Source organism: Diorhabda sublineata, chromosome 1 (genome assembly GCF_026230105.1).
Source record: "Diorhabda sublineata isolate icDioSubl1.1 chromosome 1, icDioSubl1.1, whole genome shotgun sequence".
NCBI lineage: Eukaryota > Metazoa > Arthropoda > Insecta > Coleoptera > Chrysomelidae > Diorhabda > Diorhabda sublineata.
Window position 1 is genome coordinate 237,984 of NC_079474.1, and position 18,418 is coordinate 256,401.

At 31.6% G+C, this 18,418-nt stretch overlaps 5 protein-coding genes across 7 annotated transcripts in view; 2 read left to right on the forward strand and 3 right to left on the reverse strand.

Annotated features, from left to right (window-relative positions):
- Positions 1-59: 59 nt before the first annotated feature.
- Positions 60-6,295, reverse strand: LOC130446095 (uncharacterized protein KIAA0930 homolog). Of its 2 annotated transcripts, XM_056782158.1 has the most exons (8): positions 5,919-6,295; positions 5,352-5,512; positions 4,906-5,169; positions 4,680-4,838; positions 4,223-4,622; positions 2,080-2,670; positions 426-575; positions 60-255 (listed from the first exon to the last, which is right to left on the reverse strand). In XM_056782158.1, exons 1-8 carry the CDS (start codon positions 6,025-6,027, stop codon positions 215-217), a joined length of 1,875 nt encoding a protein of 624 aa, XP_056638136.1. In that variant the 5' UTR covers positions 6,028-6,295; the 3' UTR covers positions 60-214. The 2 variants fall into 2 exon arrangements, with proteins under 2 accessions (XP_056638136.1, XP_056638145.1); XM_056782167.1 differs by lacking the exon at positions 2,080-2,670.
- A 94-nt stretch (positions 6,296-6,389) lies between these two features.
- Positions 6,390-12,476, reverse strand: LOC130446122 (transmembrane protein 165). Its single transcript, XM_056782215.1, has 6 exons — positions 11,763-12,476; positions 11,496-11,703; positions 10,997-11,172; positions 10,774-10,938; positions 10,606-10,711; positions 6,390-7,342 (listed from the first exon to the last, which is right to left on the reverse strand). Exons 1-6 carry the CDS (start codon positions 11,865-11,867, stop codon positions 7,269-7,271), a joined length of 834 nt encoding a protein of 277 aa, XP_056638193.1. The 5' UTR covers positions 11,868-12,476; the 3' UTR covers positions 6,390-7,268.
- Positions 12,466-13,219, forward strand: LOC130446130 (proteasome maturation protein). The gene is made up of 3 exons (XM_056782228.1): positions 12,466-12,598; positions 12,685-12,843; positions 12,899-13,219. Exons 1-3 carry the CDS (start codon positions 12,596-12,598, stop codon positions 13,160-13,162), a joined length of 426 nt encoding a protein of 141 aa, XP_056638206.1. The 5' UTR covers positions 12,466-12,595; the 3' UTR covers positions 13,163-13,219.
- Positions 13,220-14,049: 830 nt separating this feature from the next.
- Positions 14,050-15,827, reverse strand: LOC130446116 (serine/threonine-protein kinase grp). The gene is made up of 2 exons (XM_056782202.1): positions 15,160-15,827; positions 14,050-15,109 (listed from the first exon to the last, which is right to left on the reverse strand). The coding sequence occupies exons 1-2, from the start codon at positions 15,651-15,653 to the stop codon at positions 14,200-14,202; spliced, it is 1,404 nt and encodes a 467-aa protein (XP_056638180.1). The 5' UTR covers positions 15,654-15,827; the 3' UTR covers positions 14,050-14,199.
- Positions 15,828-15,990: 163 nt separating this feature from the next.
- LOC130446106 (pecanex-like protein 1) overlaps positions 15,991-18,418 on the forward strand; it is a 28,935-nt gene continuing 26,507 nt past the window's right edge. The window contains exons 1-6 of one of the 2 annotated variants that reach the window (XM_056782179.1): positions 15,991-16,418; positions 16,622-16,779; positions 16,846-17,039; positions 17,091-17,612; positions 17,667-17,876; positions 17,929-18,217. In XM_056782179.1, coding sequence (XP_056638157.1) covers positions 16,248-16,418; positions 16,622-16,779; positions 16,846-17,039; positions 17,091-17,612; positions 17,667-17,876; positions 17,929-18,217 — 1,544 coding nt within the window. In that variant the 5' untranslated portion in view covers positions 15,991-16,247. The remainder of the gene's footprint in view (positions 16,419-16,621; positions 16,780-16,845; positions 17,040-17,090; positions 17,613-17,666; positions 17,877-17,928; positions 18,218-18,418) is intronic. The other variant, XM_056782188.1, reaches the window with a different exon arrangement.

The window sequence follows — 18,418 nt, forward strand, 5'->3', positions numbered from 1 at the left end:
ATTCTATTATTTACCTTTATTTGGGTCTAATTTTTAAAATTGCTTAAATAAAACGACAATTTAGAAAGAAAAATATAATTCATATGAAATTTTTTTTTTTTTCGTTAGTTTTTGTATACATAGTCTTTTGAATTGTTTGTAAACAGTGAACAGTTTCGGACTAATAAAAACATGGAATTTTGGATTTAAAAATGAAGCAGAAAAAATATATATACTAGAAAGTCAATATAGGGCCTTCTCTGTGATCCAAAATATCTGAAAAACAAAAAAGAAACAAACGCAATTAAAATTTATTGCTTCGTATTACCTCGCGCGTTCTCGGCTATATTCACATAGTCTTTTCTTCTTCCGATTGTGTTTTTATTGCGATGTTGCACGATTTCAAAGGTTTGTCTTTAAATTTAGTATAAAATCTTATACGTTACCTTTTGCTATACTCCACCATGGTAGGGTTATGTAAGTTAAAAACGCATTTAGTGGTACCGATTGTGCTCGTTTATTTTCTTTCCAGAAATGGAAGGTTTGTGTGAAACCTCGCATCGTCCATAAAGGGTTGTAAGCGCCGTCGTCTAATTCTGAAACAAAAATTATTACGTAAAAAAAGTATTTACATTTATTTAAATTATATTATCAATTTCTGTAATTAATTTGACGCAAAAACGTATTTATACGAGGTTACTCATAAAAATTTATAATCAGTAGTGACATTAGAAGATAGATTAGACTGGAATTTTTAGAGGACAGTGGCGTGCTAATTTAAAAAAATATTAAATTATGTAGATAAAAAAATCGATTCACGTAACATCGATATAGTAATAACAAATCCGATGAAACAAAAAAATGGCTGCTATGGTATTAAGGGTACAGTGACGTACTGGTTTCGGAGAATAGGAAAAATAATAATTATATACGTAATGATTGTAAAATAGGTCAATAAATCGATTTAATGACAATGGAGGATTCAAATTTGACAAACTACGATATAATGGAATGAGGATTAAAGTGTTTTGTGTAGTTTTTCTGCTATCATGAGTACAATAGTGTGTTGATTTAAGAAAATACAAAAAATCGATTTTCTATTATCGAAACGAAATACAAATAGAGAGGTTAAGGAACAATAATCGATTATCGATTTAAAAATAATCGAAAGAATTTGTACAGTTGCTACGTCATAAAGAGTTCAGTGGTGTGCGGATTTAAGGAATACGAAAAAATGTTGATGAAAAAAAAATGATTATTTATTCAAAATTTGCGTGATTATTACGAAAAATTAAAAAAAAATCGATTTTCTACCTTCGAAACAAAATAAAAACGAAGAAGTAAACTAATAAAAATCGATTATTATATCAAATAATCGATTTAAAGATAATCGAAAGAATTTGTACAGTTGCTACGTCATAAAGAGTTCAGTGGTGTGCGGATATAAGAAATACGAAAAAATGTTGATGAAAAAAAAATGATATTTATTCAAAATTTGCGTGATTATTACGAAAAATTAAAAAAAAATCGATTTTCTACCTTCGAAACAAAATAAAAACGAAGAAGTAAACTAATAAAAATCGATTATTATATCAAATAATCGATTTAAAAATAATCGAAAGAATTTGTACAGTTGCTACGTCATAAAGAGTTCAGTGGTGTGCGGATTTAAGAAATACGAAAAAATGTTGATGAAAAAAAATGATTATTTATTCAAAATTTGCGTGATTATTACGAAAAATTAAAAAAAAATCGATTTTTTACCTTCGAAACAAAATAAAAATGAAGAAGTAAACTAATAAAAATCGATTATTATATCAAATAATCGATTTAAAAATAATCGAAAGAATTTGTACAGTTGCTACGTCATAAAGAGTTCAGTGGTGTGCGGATTTAAGAAATACGAAAAAATGTTGATGAAAAAAATTAATTTTACAAAATTTTCGTAATTATTACGAAAATTCAAATTTTTTACTATCTAAACAAAATAGAAATGATAAGGTTTATCAAAAAAAATATAAATAAAATATAGTATAACTGATTTTAGAAACTTTAATCGATTAATAATCGATTATCAATCAATTGTGAAAAGTCTCTTACCGCCATCTTCTTTATTTAAATCGCACCAATAATAAATGTGCGTCCCGTCCGGCGTAATTCGTTTAGGGGGGAAATGTCTCGACAACTTCCGTCCATTGACCTTTCTTCTACTTTTAGGAAGCGTACAATAACTATAAATATTTTTCATACTAATAAGATTGTAATTTCCGTTGACGTTTTTTCTAAATTTAACGATCCCATCTTTACTATTCACCGATAACTCCTTATTCGTATTATCAGCGAAATAATGCACGCAAGGCAATTCTTCTTTACCGCTAACTGTTATATACATATTTTTAACGTGATCGTAACATTTATTATCGGTCGTCGTTATTCCTTTTTTATCCAAACTGATCGCGTCGTCGGCCATCTCGCATTCGGTATAATTGGCGTTTCGACTTTTCTTGTTATTCGATCTGCACGTTCTGATTGCGAACGCGCAATCGCTGTCGATCGGCCCTAGCCGAGCTCTTTCCGAACACTTTTTATGATCGCTACATCTCATACTGTACATTTCGAGTAGGGCTTCTCGGTTTCTTCTTTGGAAACACCCACAGCACGCCGTATTGGATGTCGAAGCAGAACCAGTCTCTATAACAATCAAAACGGGTTTTGTTAACTCTGTCCTCTATAATATATAAATTTGTTATCGGAAAGCCAACTGTCATTTGTACGATTGCTTTTAAATGCGGCGTTGTCACGTTTAGAATTTATGTTTGAAAAAAAGGGGAATTTTTGTAGAAGCGCAAAAAAATTAATTTCGATGGCGTTATTTTAGTGAAAATAAAATAAAAACTTTTATTACTAATTTCAAATTAATGAATTGAGGTTACGTAATTATTTCGACTAAAACAAATAGAAATATGTAAGAATATTGAAATAAATCGTTTTTATTACTAAAAAAAGAAGAAGAATAATAGTGGTATTATACGAATAACGTATTTGTAATGAGAAATTACACATATAACCTCAAATATATCGTTAGGATTACTAAATTTTCAATAACGAATTAGTTCATTTGGATTCTGCGTAGAAAATTGATTTTTAAATAACATATCGTCTTTTGAACAACATTATTTTTGTTTATCGGACCTATATAATCAGTTATTTCCTCTTTCGCTGGTATTAAAAACGACAAGATGGCGACGTTTTATGTTCGAATATTTATTTAATGTGAATAATAATAAATTTTGACTACTGGCACGTTAATATCGGAAATAACCGGCATACGTCTACTAAATTTAACATTAATTTCAATAATACGATATACTACGAGGGTCAGTCGAAATATATTTTCTAATATTTCGTATTATATACACGATTAAAAGTAGATTACAAAAAAAAAACGATGATAAGGTATAATTTCTATTAAAAATAACCACTATTTACTGATATCTTGTTTGAAATGTTCAAGAATCGTGAAAGCGCGAGGAAAAAAAAATTTCGCGAAAAAATCGTACGTCAAAAATAATACGCCATCTTGTATGTCAACTGTAGTACGTTCTGTGCCATGTCGTTTCCGCTAATACACGACAATTGACAGCTGACACAAAAATAACAGTTGATATCCAAAATGGCGTATTACTTTTGACGTATTTACGTTCCGGAACCGTTATAGATTAAAACTATTTGAAATAGGCAGAAAATGATCACAGTTACATCGCTTTAAGTGCGACCTAGTTTATATCTACTAATAGTAATTGCAGTGTTGCCACAACTACCCTATTCGCTGGATCTAATGTCAAATTATTACGACGTGTGGAAAAACCGGCGTAATTGTGTAAGTGTCGGTGTAGTGTTAGTGTAAATAGTGAATTTAGTATTTCTAGTGTGTGCTAACACTCAAAAGAAAACTACGTAGTATAATTCTTGTTACAGGGTGTTGAAATTAAAACTATAAATTCCTCAATTTACTTCGAGCGATTGCTTACTATCGAACTGACCCCCGTATAATGAAATTATTTTTATATCGTCTATAAATCAAACGTATATTCGAATTAACTGTAATTTTTATTACGAGAATGATGATTCTGCTTTTACATCCAATATTTTTTTCAAAATTTAATTCCCAATTCGAAATTTGTATATATATATATATATATATATATATAAAAAAAAAAAAAAAAAAATTTGGTATACGTACCGTCCTTGAGGTCCCCGGCTTCGATTTCGCTAACCCCGTTATCGACGGCGTCGAGACCTTCGCTTTCCGATCTGGCCTTAACGTCCATTTTGGATTTCCACCCGCCTCGGATGAAATTATTCAAATTGGCGCTCGGATCGCTGAGCCTCCTCTGCGTTCTGTACACGTAAAAATCCTCGGGATCCTCCTCCCAATCGGAGTCCCACATATCGGTGGCGCAAAAGCCCGGTTCGGACGTGGGAGTTTCGACTCCGGATCCTTTCGGTTTGGTAACCGCCATTTCGGCGTGTCCTTTACCTTGCGGACCCTTCATTCGGACGAATTCGCATCGTTGTGCGGCGGAGGACGAGAACAGACCGAATGTCATCCTTTGCGCCATTTTCGTGCCGAGACTCGATTGCTAATAAAGAAAATATCAATTTATTCGCGGTGCGATTCGACGAAATAATTCACTTACCCGAGCGTCGTATACTTTTTTAAGCGCGTCATATCTAATCGAACCCAAAAATATAACGCCCTGTATACTACCGGCTCGGTCGGCGGCGAGAAGTTCTACGCACACCATTTCCCCGTCTCGGACGAGAATGTCGTGAAAAACTTCGTCGAAATTGTCCACCTAAATTTAAAATTAGTACCTAATAATTTTTTGTTTCGTTTTACCCCGTATATATGACGGTACTTGCCATAAAACAAATATGCGGGTAAGTTATTTCCTCGACTTCGCCTTTGGTATCCATTCTTCTACGGCTGGGCGAAGCGTACACTTTTTGCGAATGTCTTTTTAAAACTTGTAGTTCTTTTGGACTTGTCCTCGTACATATAGCTAAAGTAAGTGTATATTCGAATTGATGTATTATTAAATTTAGATAAACGGTTTCTTCCCAATCTATATCGGGATCTCCTATTGGTAATTTTCTACTATCTTTTCGAAAAACATCTACCTCGGTCTATAAAAAATTTTTCTTTTATAATCGAAATTTAATACAAAAAACACTAATACAAATTCCAATTATTATAGTGAATTTATTTTGTTATCGGCAACACTGTAACAGTCTGTTTTATAAATATTAGTTCGATGATTTTCTTCTTCTAGTTTTTAATTATACGTGATTTTAAATGAAATGTTTACCTCAAATTTTGGCAAATATCTAGGAGAACCTTTGACGTGTTTTTTTCTTACGAAAAATAAAAGATCGTCGCAATCCATTGTGGAATCGTTTTGAAATAAAAAATGGCGGACGAACAAATCCGTCCAATAAGTTGTACCTTGAAGCATAACAAATCCCGATTCTACAAAAATATTTGAGGTTAGAATTGATTATTTCGAATTACCGCCGCATTTGTAACGTTAAATATCGTTTAAATAGAGATTATTAATTTAATTTTAATCAATTATATAGCGAAAACAATTATTGATAAATAAAATAAGAAAGAAATTCGATATAAAAAAGTTTACTTCAAAATGGTTGTTCTAATTGAAATCTAGATATTTATTTGTAGGTGTATCTTGAAATACGCACGCCACTGTACGTTTATTACTTTAGTACAACACAAAAAAAATCTTTTTTCTTATCAACAAAAACAATTATCGTGATATTTCACAAAATACAAAAGATGTCGATAATAATATTCTCGTTATAAGAGGTGAATGACCTCTATATATAGTATCAATGCGAATAATGAAATTTTTACTTACCGTCTTTTAATAATTGTCTCATTTCCTTTGTCCTCTGAAAATTAATTTCTTCCAAAAGCTGTTCTAATACGGTGGGGGTTTTAATAACGGAAGAATTTGAAAAAGCCATGTTCGCACTAGATAAAAATTATTTATTTTTCAAATGGGCAACCAAAAGATTATTTTTCTTTTAGTCATAATAATGTTTTTCTTATAATTTTACGTTTACCACCTCACAGCACGTGACTAATGCATTCGTTTTCCCCCAAATCGATAGCGGGCGCGGGCACACGCGCGCATGGCGCGAATTTTCCGATGAAAATCGACGACGCGTGTCAAATCTATTATAAAAGAAAATAACTACCGGTCTAAAAAACATGTTATGTATCTCGCTTTGTAGATGGCGACACTCAAATTAGACATCGCCTAGAAAGGAAATGGCTAATGGTCCTAAGGACGTATACGTAATTAATATAGGTTGTAATTATTATTAAAAAACTTTATTTCTATTGAAATTTTATTTTATCTACACAAAAAAATAAATACAATATAACGCACTTTCAACAATATTTTGAAATTTGACCTATAATATCGAAATATGAATAAACTTTCGACTCATGAAATAAAAACGGCGATTTGCTCTGAAAATATTGTCATTTAAAAGGATAGCAAGAAGATGGCGTCTATATGATATCACATATTTTCAATAAAAGACTGAATATAAAAAATACTTTTTTATTAAAATTACTTTTGGTTGATTTAAACCTATTTCCTCCTTGTACCGATCCTGCTCCATGACATAATAAGCTAATGACAATTATAAAACTCTACATCCAGCGGTGTAGTATTAGTTCTGTGGTGAAATGGAGGAGGGAATAGAACAACACTTTAAAAGCTCCACCCATTCTTGTAACGTCACAGCTTTGATTATCATACTCAGCTTGTATTTTGTTTATAGTCAACGATAACGACGTTACAGGGTGGGTCATTTATGACGATCAACTTTTTCGTTTTTTTTTTCGAAAGAGTTTTCATTTAAAATCAATTACAAAAGCTTCAAAATATATAATAAAATTATATTTTCTTGTGTTTTAATACTTTTTTCTTTGTTTGGTTTACGAGATAAAGTTAAAAAAAATAAATTGCTTATTAAATTAAAAAAATTCAACTAAATTAAGTACTAGCTCTACACAAATATACAAAATTGCAGTACAGGGCCGTACTGATATTATTTTACATCAATTTTTAATACCTAAATATGACGGGATCATTTTCATTTTGTAACGGAAGAGGAGTGGGGGGGGGGGTGTAATTATATTTTATGATGTATAAATAATAAGAAAATGATCGTATATTGTTTAAATAAATTATTTATGTTGCGTTTGGGTCGAAGAATAAAGCTGAAAACGCAAATACCAAAAATACTACTCCACCAATAATTGTAACTGTAAAGAAGAAAAATTTATTTCAATTTTTCGAAAATATAAGGAGATTTGCTCTTTTTTTTCAATTTTTAGCACTTTTTTTGAGTTTCCACAACCTTTTTTCTAGATTTTTAGGTTTTTCGAAGGGATTTATGGTCTTTTTAATGGATATTTTGAGAAATTAATTTTCTTTTTAGAGATTTATTTGAATATTTAGGTGCCTTTTTGAATATTGGGGACTTTTTCATTAATTTTTAAAGGCATTTTAGGGATTACTAGGACTTTGTAAGATTTTTTCATGACACCCAGATTTTTAGGACTTTAAAGAATGTTTAAGGCATTTTCCGGATTTTTAGGACTGTCTCAAAGATTTTTTAAAAATTCCAAGGACTTTGGAAGGATTTCTAGGACTTTAATGACGTTTACAGATATTTTAGGACTGTCTAAAACCTTTTTAAGCTATTCCGAGGACTTTGGCAGGATTTCTAGGACTTTAATGACGTTTACAGATATTTTAGGACTGTCTAAACACTTTTTAGACAATTCCGAGGACTTTGGCAGGATTTCTAGGACTTTAATGACGTTTACAGATATTTTAGGACTGTCTAAACACTTTTTAGGCAATTCCGAGGACTGTGGAAGGATTTCTAGGACTTTAATGAAGTTTACAGATATTTCAGGACTGTCTAAACCCTTTTTAGGCAATTCCGAAGACTTTAAAAGGATTTCCAGGACTTTAATGACGTTTACAGATATTTTAGGACTGTCTAAACACTTTTTAGGCAATTCCGAGGACTTTGGCAGGATTTCTAGGACTTTAATGACGTTTACAGATATTTTAGGACTGTCTAAACACTTTTTAGGCAATTCCGAGGACTGTGGAAGGATTTCTAGGACTTTAATGAAGTTTACAGATATTTCAGGACTGTCTAAACCCTTTTTAGGCAATTCCGAAGACTTTAAAAGGATTTCCAGGACTTTAATGACGTTTACAGATATTTTAGGACTGTCTAAACACTTTTTAGGCAATTCCGAGGACTGTGGAAGGATTTCTAGGACTTTAATGAAGTTTACAGATATTTCAGGACTGTCTAAACCCTTTTTAGGCAATTCCGAAGACTTTAAAAGAATTTCCAGGACTTTTATGACGTTTACAGATATTTTAGGACTGTCTAAACCCTTTTTAGGCAATTCCGAAGACTTTAAAAGAATTTCTAGGACATTAATGAAGTTTACAGATATTTTAGGACTGTCTAAAACCTTTTTAAGCTATTCCGAGGACTTTGGCAGGATTTCTAGGACTTTAATGACGTTTACAGATATTTTAGGACTGTCTAAACACTTTTTAGGCAATTCCGAGGACTTTGGCAGGATTTCTAGGACTTTAATGACGTTTACAGATATTTTAGGACTGTCTAAACACTTTTTAGGCAATTCCGAGGACTTTGGCAGGATTTCTAGGACTTTAATGACGTTTACAGATATTTTAGGACTGTCTAAACACTTTTTAGGCAATTCCGAGGACTGTGGAAGGATTTCTAGGACTTTAATGAAGTTTACAGATATTTCAGGACTGTCTAAACCCTTTTTAGGCAATTCCGAAGACTTTAAAAGGATTTCCAGGACTTTAATGACGTTTACAGATATTTTAGGACTGTCTAAACACTTTTTAGGCAATTCCGAGGACTGTGGAAGGATTTCTAGGACTTTAATGAAGTTTACAGATATTTCAGGACTGTCTAAACCCTTTTTAGGCAATTCCGAAGACTTTTAAAAAAATTTCCAGGACTTTTATGACGTTTACAGATATTTTAGGACTGTCTAAACCCTTTTTAGGCAATTCCGAAGACTTTAAAAGAATTTCTAGGACATTAATGAAGTTTACAGATATTTTAGGACTGTCTAAAACCTTTTTAAGCTATTCCGAGGACTTTGGCAGGATTTCTAGGACTTTAATGACGTTTACAGATATTTTAGGACTGTCTAAACACTTTTTAGGCAATTCCGAGGACTGTGGAAGGATTTCTAGGACTTTAATGAAGTTTACAGATATTTCAGGACTGTCTAAACCCTTTTTAGGCAATTCCGAAGACTTTAAAAGGATTTCCAGGACTTTAATGACGTTTACAGATATTTTAGGACTGTCTAAACACTTTTTAGGCAATTCCGAGGACTGTGGAAGGATTTCTAGGACTTTAATGAAGTTTACAGATATTTCAGGACTGTCTAAACCCTTTTTAGGCAATTCCGAAGACTTTAAAAGGATTTCCAGGACTTTAATGACGTTTACAGATATTTTAGGACTGTCTAAACACTTTTTAGGCAATTCCGAGGACTGTGGAAGGATTTCTAGGACTTTAATGAAGTTTACAGATATTTCAGGACTGTCTAAACCCTTTTTAGGCAATTCCGAAGACTTTAAAAGAATTTCTAGGACATTAATGAAGTTTACAGATATTTTAGGACTGTCTAAAACCTTTTTAAGCTATTCCGAGGACTTTGAAAGGATTTCTAGGACTGTTACTTTAGGACTTTTAAAGAATGTTACAGGGATCTTTTTTTTCTCGCGATTTTAAGGACTTTTTGAGTCTTTATGGGAGGATTTTTAGGTCTTTTCGATAAATTTTCCAAACATTTTGTAACAAATATTAGATACAAGACTTTTTCAGGATACTTTGAATCAATTTTCAAGGATTTTTAGCCTTTTCGTGATTAAAAAAACATTTCGAATCTTTCAATACATTTTATTAAATATTCTGAAGGACTTTTCACCTTCATATATCAGTAAACTTTCTAAGGATTTTCCAAGCCTTTCAGGACTGTTCGAAGGAAAGTATAAAGTCCTTTTTCCAATATTTTGGGACATTTTCATTATCTTCCAGAACTTTTGGAGCATTCAAAGGCATTTTTAAGGCGTTTTTAATACAAATAGAACTTTTTCGGGACATTTTGGAATTATTTGGAAAATTTTGAAGGTTTTTAATATTTTTTAGGAACTATATGGCCTTCTATAATTTTTAATTCCCCTTTTGATACTTTCCAGGACATTCATAACATCCCAATTCATATATTTTCAATTTTTATTCCATATTTTTGAGAATATTTTGAAAAAACTGGTTTATAATTGACTCGAAACCTTGTTAGCACTAACCAAAACCGTTTTATGTTGCTTTTTGGGGAATCTTACATATATTTTGTATATTTTTTAAGAAAAATTCCATTTTAAGGCGATTTAGGACTTCTAAGAACATTTTTTTTTCAAAAATAATAGAAATATAACTCACCAGTCCTAACGGATATCTTCTGAGCAATCATTCTACCTCCTAACACAGCCACTCCTGTACAAGCAGTATGCCCCAACACACCGCCCAATATTACACCATATACATTCTAAAAATAGGAAAATTGACGATACCCACCGACCACGAAGGGTGTAAACGTTATTCACTCACCTCCCTAGCTCCTAAAATAATAGTAGTTAATTGCGACCTATCCCCCCATTCCGCCAAAAACGTTAAAGTGAAAGCCTGTAAAAATATCCGTGATACTTCGTACCAAACCGATTTGTTTCTTCTATTACCACCTATCTCTACGTCAGGAACACCTTCCCTGTCATGCTAAAACATTTTCCAAAACAATCCAAACATATTGAAATACGATTTTTTTCTGATTTACCTCCTCGTCTCTCTGTCTCAGTTCCATTTGAACTTCTTCTAGTTCTTCTCGTCCACCGTCTTTCTTCATGTGGTATCCCTCCCACAACATCTTTAGACCGAATATAGCGAAAAGGGCTGTACTTATGTAATAAGTATATGCTCGAGGTATTACAGTCACCAACCAACCAAATAAGGCTTAAAAATTGATCAAACTTATATAATCACATTGGAAAAATCATTCGATTTTGATTACTAGATATACTCATATGAAAAAATTGAAAAAAAAATAATCTACCAAAACGCTTATTTGCTTTTATAAATAAATAAATCTTCATATATGTTTTTTTTGTATAAAACATTCATATTTGGTTAGTTAATAATTAAAAAAATGAATATTTATCTGTGTAACAATGTTTAAAAAGTCGTGAGATTGATAAAAATAAAATACAATTGTTTAATTTAACAATTCAAATAAAAACTTGTATATTTTTATATATTAAAATGTAAATAACACCTACCTGATAATACAGTCATAAAAACAAGAGCACTTATGGCCCCAGCAAAAACCGTCAACCTCGGATGTCTCATCGCCATTATAGCAGCTATAAAAAACGTTTTATCCCCAATTTCAGATACTAAAATAACACTAAGACTAGCTACGAAACCGTGAAGAAATCCAATATTTTCCGTACTCGCTGTACTTCCTGGAGAAGTAACGGCCTCCAGCTACAAATATCCATAGTAGATACAAAAATACTGTAAAACCAGAATTATTATTTACTTACGTTTGTAGGTTTAGCATCGTCTTCTTTTGGTTCTATTTCCGCGGAAATAAGAATCGCGAAACCTATATATAATGCTAAGATATATTTTAAAATTGATGAATACATTTTTTTGAAAAATTGGTTAGTTCACATATGAATTATCTGTAAAAATTAAAGCATGTTGATCATAATCGGAGTTATTACAGTAGTTAGTATCTTATCTAAGACTAACAATTATTTCAATATAATGTACAAATTAATTAAATTATACAGATAAAAAATATATTTTCTATTTCTTAATAAATACTTAAAGTTATCATGAAACTGGAAGATGTTTAAGCTCGATTTCACTGAATATGTTAAATACCACACGTGGATATTTTTATTTTTTTGTAACCAATTATGTTTTTGATTTAATAGAATCTAACAAATCAAATTCATCCACAAATTTCATTTGAAACAAATAATGAAAAGTGACAGGGGTTTAGTAATTTTTAGTGAGTTTGCCACATGCTAGAAAACATAACTATATTAACTGTCATGTATCATTTCTAATTCATTCTATACACACGTCCAAATTCCTCTTTTTTGGAACTAATTGAATTTTTCATTTACTCCGAGAATTAAAATATGAGAAATCAAATTAATTCATAAAGTAACAAAAATTTCATTTAAAACAATGAAATGTGACAGGGGTTTAGTAACTTTTAATTTACGATTTTACACACACTATAAAACATAACCATACTGTCATCTGTCAATTAATTTAATTCGTTCAGTACAATAATTGAATGACAAACAAAAATTATTGAAGTTTTGTATTATTCTTATACATATACATTAAATTTGTAAAAATGGTAAGTATTGTTAAAAATGTAATAATATCAACATTTTTTTTTTAAATTGAGTTGGTCATTTTAGTATTCTTTGTTATTTTTTTCAGAGTTTTGGGTTACCTTCAGTTAAAGTTAAACCATCGGTTGCGGACACCTTCGATTTAAAAGAAGATTCATTTGGTGGTCAAGAATTGATGAAATATGGTCTACAATCAGGACGTAAGACTCCAGATGTACTTCACCCTCTAGCTACATCAGAAACTAAGGTAACTAAACGAATAATATTTAATTACAACAAAAATAACATTTTTATTTTTTCAGTATCGTGCTAGCAGGCAACAGATGAACATGACTATTTTAAGAAACACGCAAGGCTTACATGCTCCTCTTCGTTTGGCAATGGAATTGAAATCTTCAAAGAAAATTGGTCGTTTACCATTTTTACCTTCTTCGAATATTATGCACGAGGTTTTAACTGGTCAAGATCTAGAAATAGGAGCTGAAGATATTTTCAACACGTCGGAATTTACAGAGTATTCAGGACAACCTCATGCTGTTGTCGAAAAATCCTTAGGTATATTATAGATTTTCTAAGATTTATTTATAATTTTCATTCTATGTTCAATAAATGGTACATAAAAATTTCGGTTTTTTAATTGTGTGAGACAATTTTGGCAACAACGTGTTTTGTTTACCTCTGCATCGTTCTATGAAAATACTTGAGTTAATTGTATTTTAAATTAAATCCTAATAAAATTATATCAGACTTACATAATTTGATTCAATATTTTTTGAATGTTCAAAACGTCAATTAAACGAGGCCTGTTGAAAAAATTATGGAATACACCAAGAGAACAACCTCAAATTGCTACACTAAGAAAAATATATAGTTTGTTATATCAATTATGAATTCAAAACGTTTCTCAGTGTATTCTATTGTGCTATCCTCACCAATATAATCTTTGTGACAGCAGACGCTAAGATGGCGGTTCAGACAAAACGTAAATAATTTTCCAGTTAGCGATCATAATATTTTCCACAAAAAGTTAAGATTATATTGTTTACATTTCATTAGAAAGTGAGGTAATATCGTGCAATTTGTGACGTCAGAGGAAGTATGACAGATTTATAGTTCATTTTATAACATACAGAAAAGGATTGATTAATAAATATACGCGAAACGAATTATTTATTATCGTTAATTTGTAATTTGATACATTTAACATAATATCAAAAAAATAACAACAAACGCCATTTTCTGTATCATTAATCGTAACTCTATGGTTTGTTTGCTTTCAAATATTTGACGTAATCGAGCTTTGTGGTGAAATAATCGATTTTGTTACTCACTTTGTATCGATTTTTTAAATTATCGATACATATTATTAATTTTTTAAATACCTATCTACAAAACATATGTGTATAAGTAAGGTTAGGATAGGATTTATTTTTATATTAAATACAAAAAAGGATTGAATAATAAATAAACGCAAAACGAATTATTTATTGTCGTTAATTTGTAATTTGAGACATTTAACAAGAATCAATTTAACACTTGAGATACCTACCTAATGTTCCTAAATAAAAAAAAATAACAACTAATATCCTTCTATATAATAGATTTAGTTGCAGTTGCAGATAATAAACTCTTTAACTTTGAGAAACAATTTCTTGAATTGTAAACCACAGCCTTTGGATAACCTAAAATCTAATAGGACTTTTCCGTTCATATTCAAGAGGTTTATCTTGAAAACGAGTTGATTTTTCATCATGTCCCACGTACTAACAGACACGGTACCCGTTACGTCTATATTCGGAATTAAATACGCGGATTCCAAAGCCGCGCACAGCACTTCGAGCGTTTTTTCCTTGCTACAAGATATGTAAAAACGAGTAAAACGCTTGATCAGATTTTCGAAATCGTCTTTTTCAATGGGAGTTTGAGTGAATTGGATGACGAGATTGTCGTTTTGGGTGGGTTGTGAGAACGAGATCACGTCTTTTCTCGAAGTTTTGATGTTATCGAGGGCTTTCAGAATGTTGTTATGGCGCTGTGCTGGAACCGGTTGAGACAGCGTCACTACCGGCGTTTCTCTATTGTGATTTATTTCGGCATTGATCATGGAATTGCTGCGTTTCGCGATATGCTGCGAGCCGCTATCGCAAGTATCCCAATTGGAAGATTCCATCTTGAAATTGAACTTCATCCAAAGGTGATCGTTGATTTGTTTCAAATTGAATCTCTTTTTTGAGTCTATGTTTAAGATATTTCTGGCTAGATTCAAAGCAGTGTTGCTGAGTTTGGACCAAGGGGTGTCTAAGATGTAATCTTCAGTTTTCCATTTGGAAAAATCTAAGTTTTCATCTGTTGTATCGCCCCAAGGTAGTTCTCCCGTTAACATAGCTACGAAAACAATACCACAGCTCCAAATATCTGCAGGTTGCGCTCGATAAGGTCGTTTTAGCACCTCGGGTGCTAGGTAGGGTTTTGTACCACACTTCTTATCTAATAGCCTCTCTTTACCTTTAAATCTAAAACAATATTTGTCATATTTTTTTTGCTAATAAAGTTAAATTCTTACCTGAAAAGAGTGGCCATACCAAAATCGCTTATTTTCAATGTACCTTCGGCGCTTATTAATATATTCTCGGGTTTAATATCCCGATGAGTAATACCTTTCTCATGTAAATACCCAAGGCCACATAACAGCTGTTTCATGAACAATTGAGCACTGGCTACTGGCATACCTACATCTGGCTCAATCAACTGAAAAAGTTCACCTCCAGCAGCATATTCGAGGAATATATATTCTCTATTCGGTTCCTGCCTTCTACCATAATATTTAATGATATTTTCGTGTTCTAATATCTTGTGAATAGTAACTTCTCTGTTAATATTAGAGAAAGCGTCTTTATATTTATCGTGGTTTATTATCTTACAGGCTATTTTTTCATTGGTGTGTTTATGAATCAAAAGTTTAACTTCGCCGTAAGCACCTTCTCCGAGGGTGTTTTTACAACACAGCCAATCTTCTACGAATACCGTTGTAGAATTTTCATCACATTCGTCGGCCATTTTTCTATACAAAAGAAATTAGTACAGAAAACTAACTATCATATTCTATAATATCGACGTAAACAATTGAATGAATATAATGTGTTTTATTTTAAAAATTGAGGTTATGATCAAAATATCCGAATTTCCCACAGAACATACCAAAGGGTACGTTCTGTGAGTTTACCACCACATATAAGATATTATATAGTTCAATGGTTTCACTTCGAGTGTCGTACTCGGTGTGTGGACACATGTTTTAAGCTTTCCAAACGGTTAATTTCATCGAAACGAATAGTGCAGTGGATGCTTTAAATAAATAACTCGGAGTATAATTTCGAACAAACTTTAATTTGACATAAGACAGAATGTGTACATCAATTGTCAAATAGGTTTCTAAAAAAATATTAATAAATTTGTAGGAATTTATTATTGTACCGATTTTAAAAGAAAAAATAATTGACAATTATTGTTGAACTGATAACAGTAGTATGTTTCATATCAATAAACTGTGATAACTTGCGAAGTCATTCTTAATATGGAAGCATTTTGGAGAAAGTGCTGCATTGGAGAAAATTCAACCAAAATGAACATTACGCAGTTATTATTTCAAATATGATAGAAGAGAATCAAATGGGATCACAAACGTTAGAAATTCTCAGACAAGGAGTTTGGGCTTCGTTAACGGGAGGATGGTTCTACGATCCTCACCAGGATGTTTTTTGTAACACTTTTCATTTATACATTTGGTTATATTTGCTCTGTGTACCTTTCTGCATTTACGTGGTAAGTAATAATCAAATTTTCTATTTAAAAACGTTTAATATAAACAATTATTTATTGTAATTTAGATCTTATCTACATAATAAAACATCATTTTATACTTTACATAAACCTGTTATGATAGTAGAGTTCTATTTCAATTATTATCATTATTATATTAATTAAATGAGTATTTAGGTATATTATTTTATATATATTTTTTGTAGTATTGTCCACCATCATTAACAGTCTGGTATTTTTATTGTGGTTCAGTTACGTTAGGTCTTACTGTATTGAAACTTGTTAATTATAGTCTCCACTATATGTATGATACCAAAGAGTGCATAATAGAAGAAATTGAAGATACACCGCAGGAATTGAAAAAGTAATAATTACCTAATCAAATATCATTTAATCACTTTCTTTTTCAATTATATAAATATTTTTTCAGAGAAGAAGAAGGGATTGAATTACAGGAACTTCCTAATAAATCTAGTGTACAAACAAGTAGGACTGTAACAAAATTGCCTCATCTTCATGATATTGAATTTGGTCCTTTACATAGTACTGATGCGGAGAGTTTAGAGTTTGATATACACCAAACAGATTACACAGAAGGGGCTTGTAAACCCAGCAGTACTATTGGTAAAATTGATTCATTTATTTAACAAGTGTATATTTACGTTTTTTTTATAGATTTAAAAGCAGAAGTGCACAGGAAAAATTCATCTGAAAGTAGCGATGATAATCCAATCATTCCAGTTTCTAATCAATATGAAACTAAACACACCTCTGATAGACGTCCAAAGCACCAACGCTCCAAAACTGATAGCTATGTAACTGTTATTAAGGAAGATCAAAAAGTAACCATAATGGATGAGCAAGATATGCCTTTGAAGCAAAGATCCCTTTTACAAAGTGTCGAATCCGAGCTGGAAAGAGATTCTGGTAATTTCGATCAAATAGAAACTACCGGAAGGAGATATTCAAATTTTACTAGTTTGAGTTTTTTACCATCCAATGTACAAACTGAGATCAAACCGACAGGTTCTCTCGAATTAGGTTATATAGACAAAAATCTAAATCAACCTCTAACTTCTGAAGGGTTTTATTTCAAACCGACTGTTATGGGGGTGCGCCGTATAAGATCCACTGTCCTTGAAGCCTGTTGTCCTCCTTTATCCCTTGATCTCCACCCCAACAGCTTGGAAATACTTGGTAAATGCGTTTAGTCGTTTTTTAGGGAATATTTTAATTAATTTTTCATTATAGGGGCTAAAAGCTTAACCAAAAATCCTCTACCACCCCCCAGCTCTAGTTTAACAAGAAATCAACATCTGAATTTATGTTCCTATTACGGTTCTGAGATTGTTTATCCAATAGCGGAACAATCAGATGAACATCAGACTTCCCATGGACCGGATACTGATTTAGAAAGTATGGAACATAGATCTGAATCTGAGGTAGAAGAAAATGATCAAGGTAATTTTAATCATGATTAATTTTTTGAAAATTGAGATCTTTTTTGTTTCAGGTAGCCACAGTCCGTTGATGTATATCAAACAGAAAAAACTGAAAAGCGTGCCTTACGAAGACAAGTATCAACAACCAATTAAAATACTTTCTAATACAACAATACTCAATACAAAAGAATGTAACAATTCCAAAGATAAACTTATAGAAAATAACGATAATTCAAATTCCAGTACCACACCCGATATGCAAGATGCCAGAACTGATTTTTATAATACAGATAACGAAATCAGTGATAAAAATCTTTCTTTCAGTAATTCTAGCATGGAATGTGAAGATAATAGAGCAGGGTAAGTTTTCTATAACCGTTTGGATCCATTGTCAAGAACATTCGTCATGTGGCAAGCGAAGGGTTGATTTTAAAAAGAATAAATAATCCCCAGTAAAAAAACAAGTGAATTATTGTGGATGGAATTCAGAAAAGACCCGGACAACATTGGTATCAACGAAAATAGACCAAAAAAGTTCAAGAAGAGCAAAGGTTTTAGAAA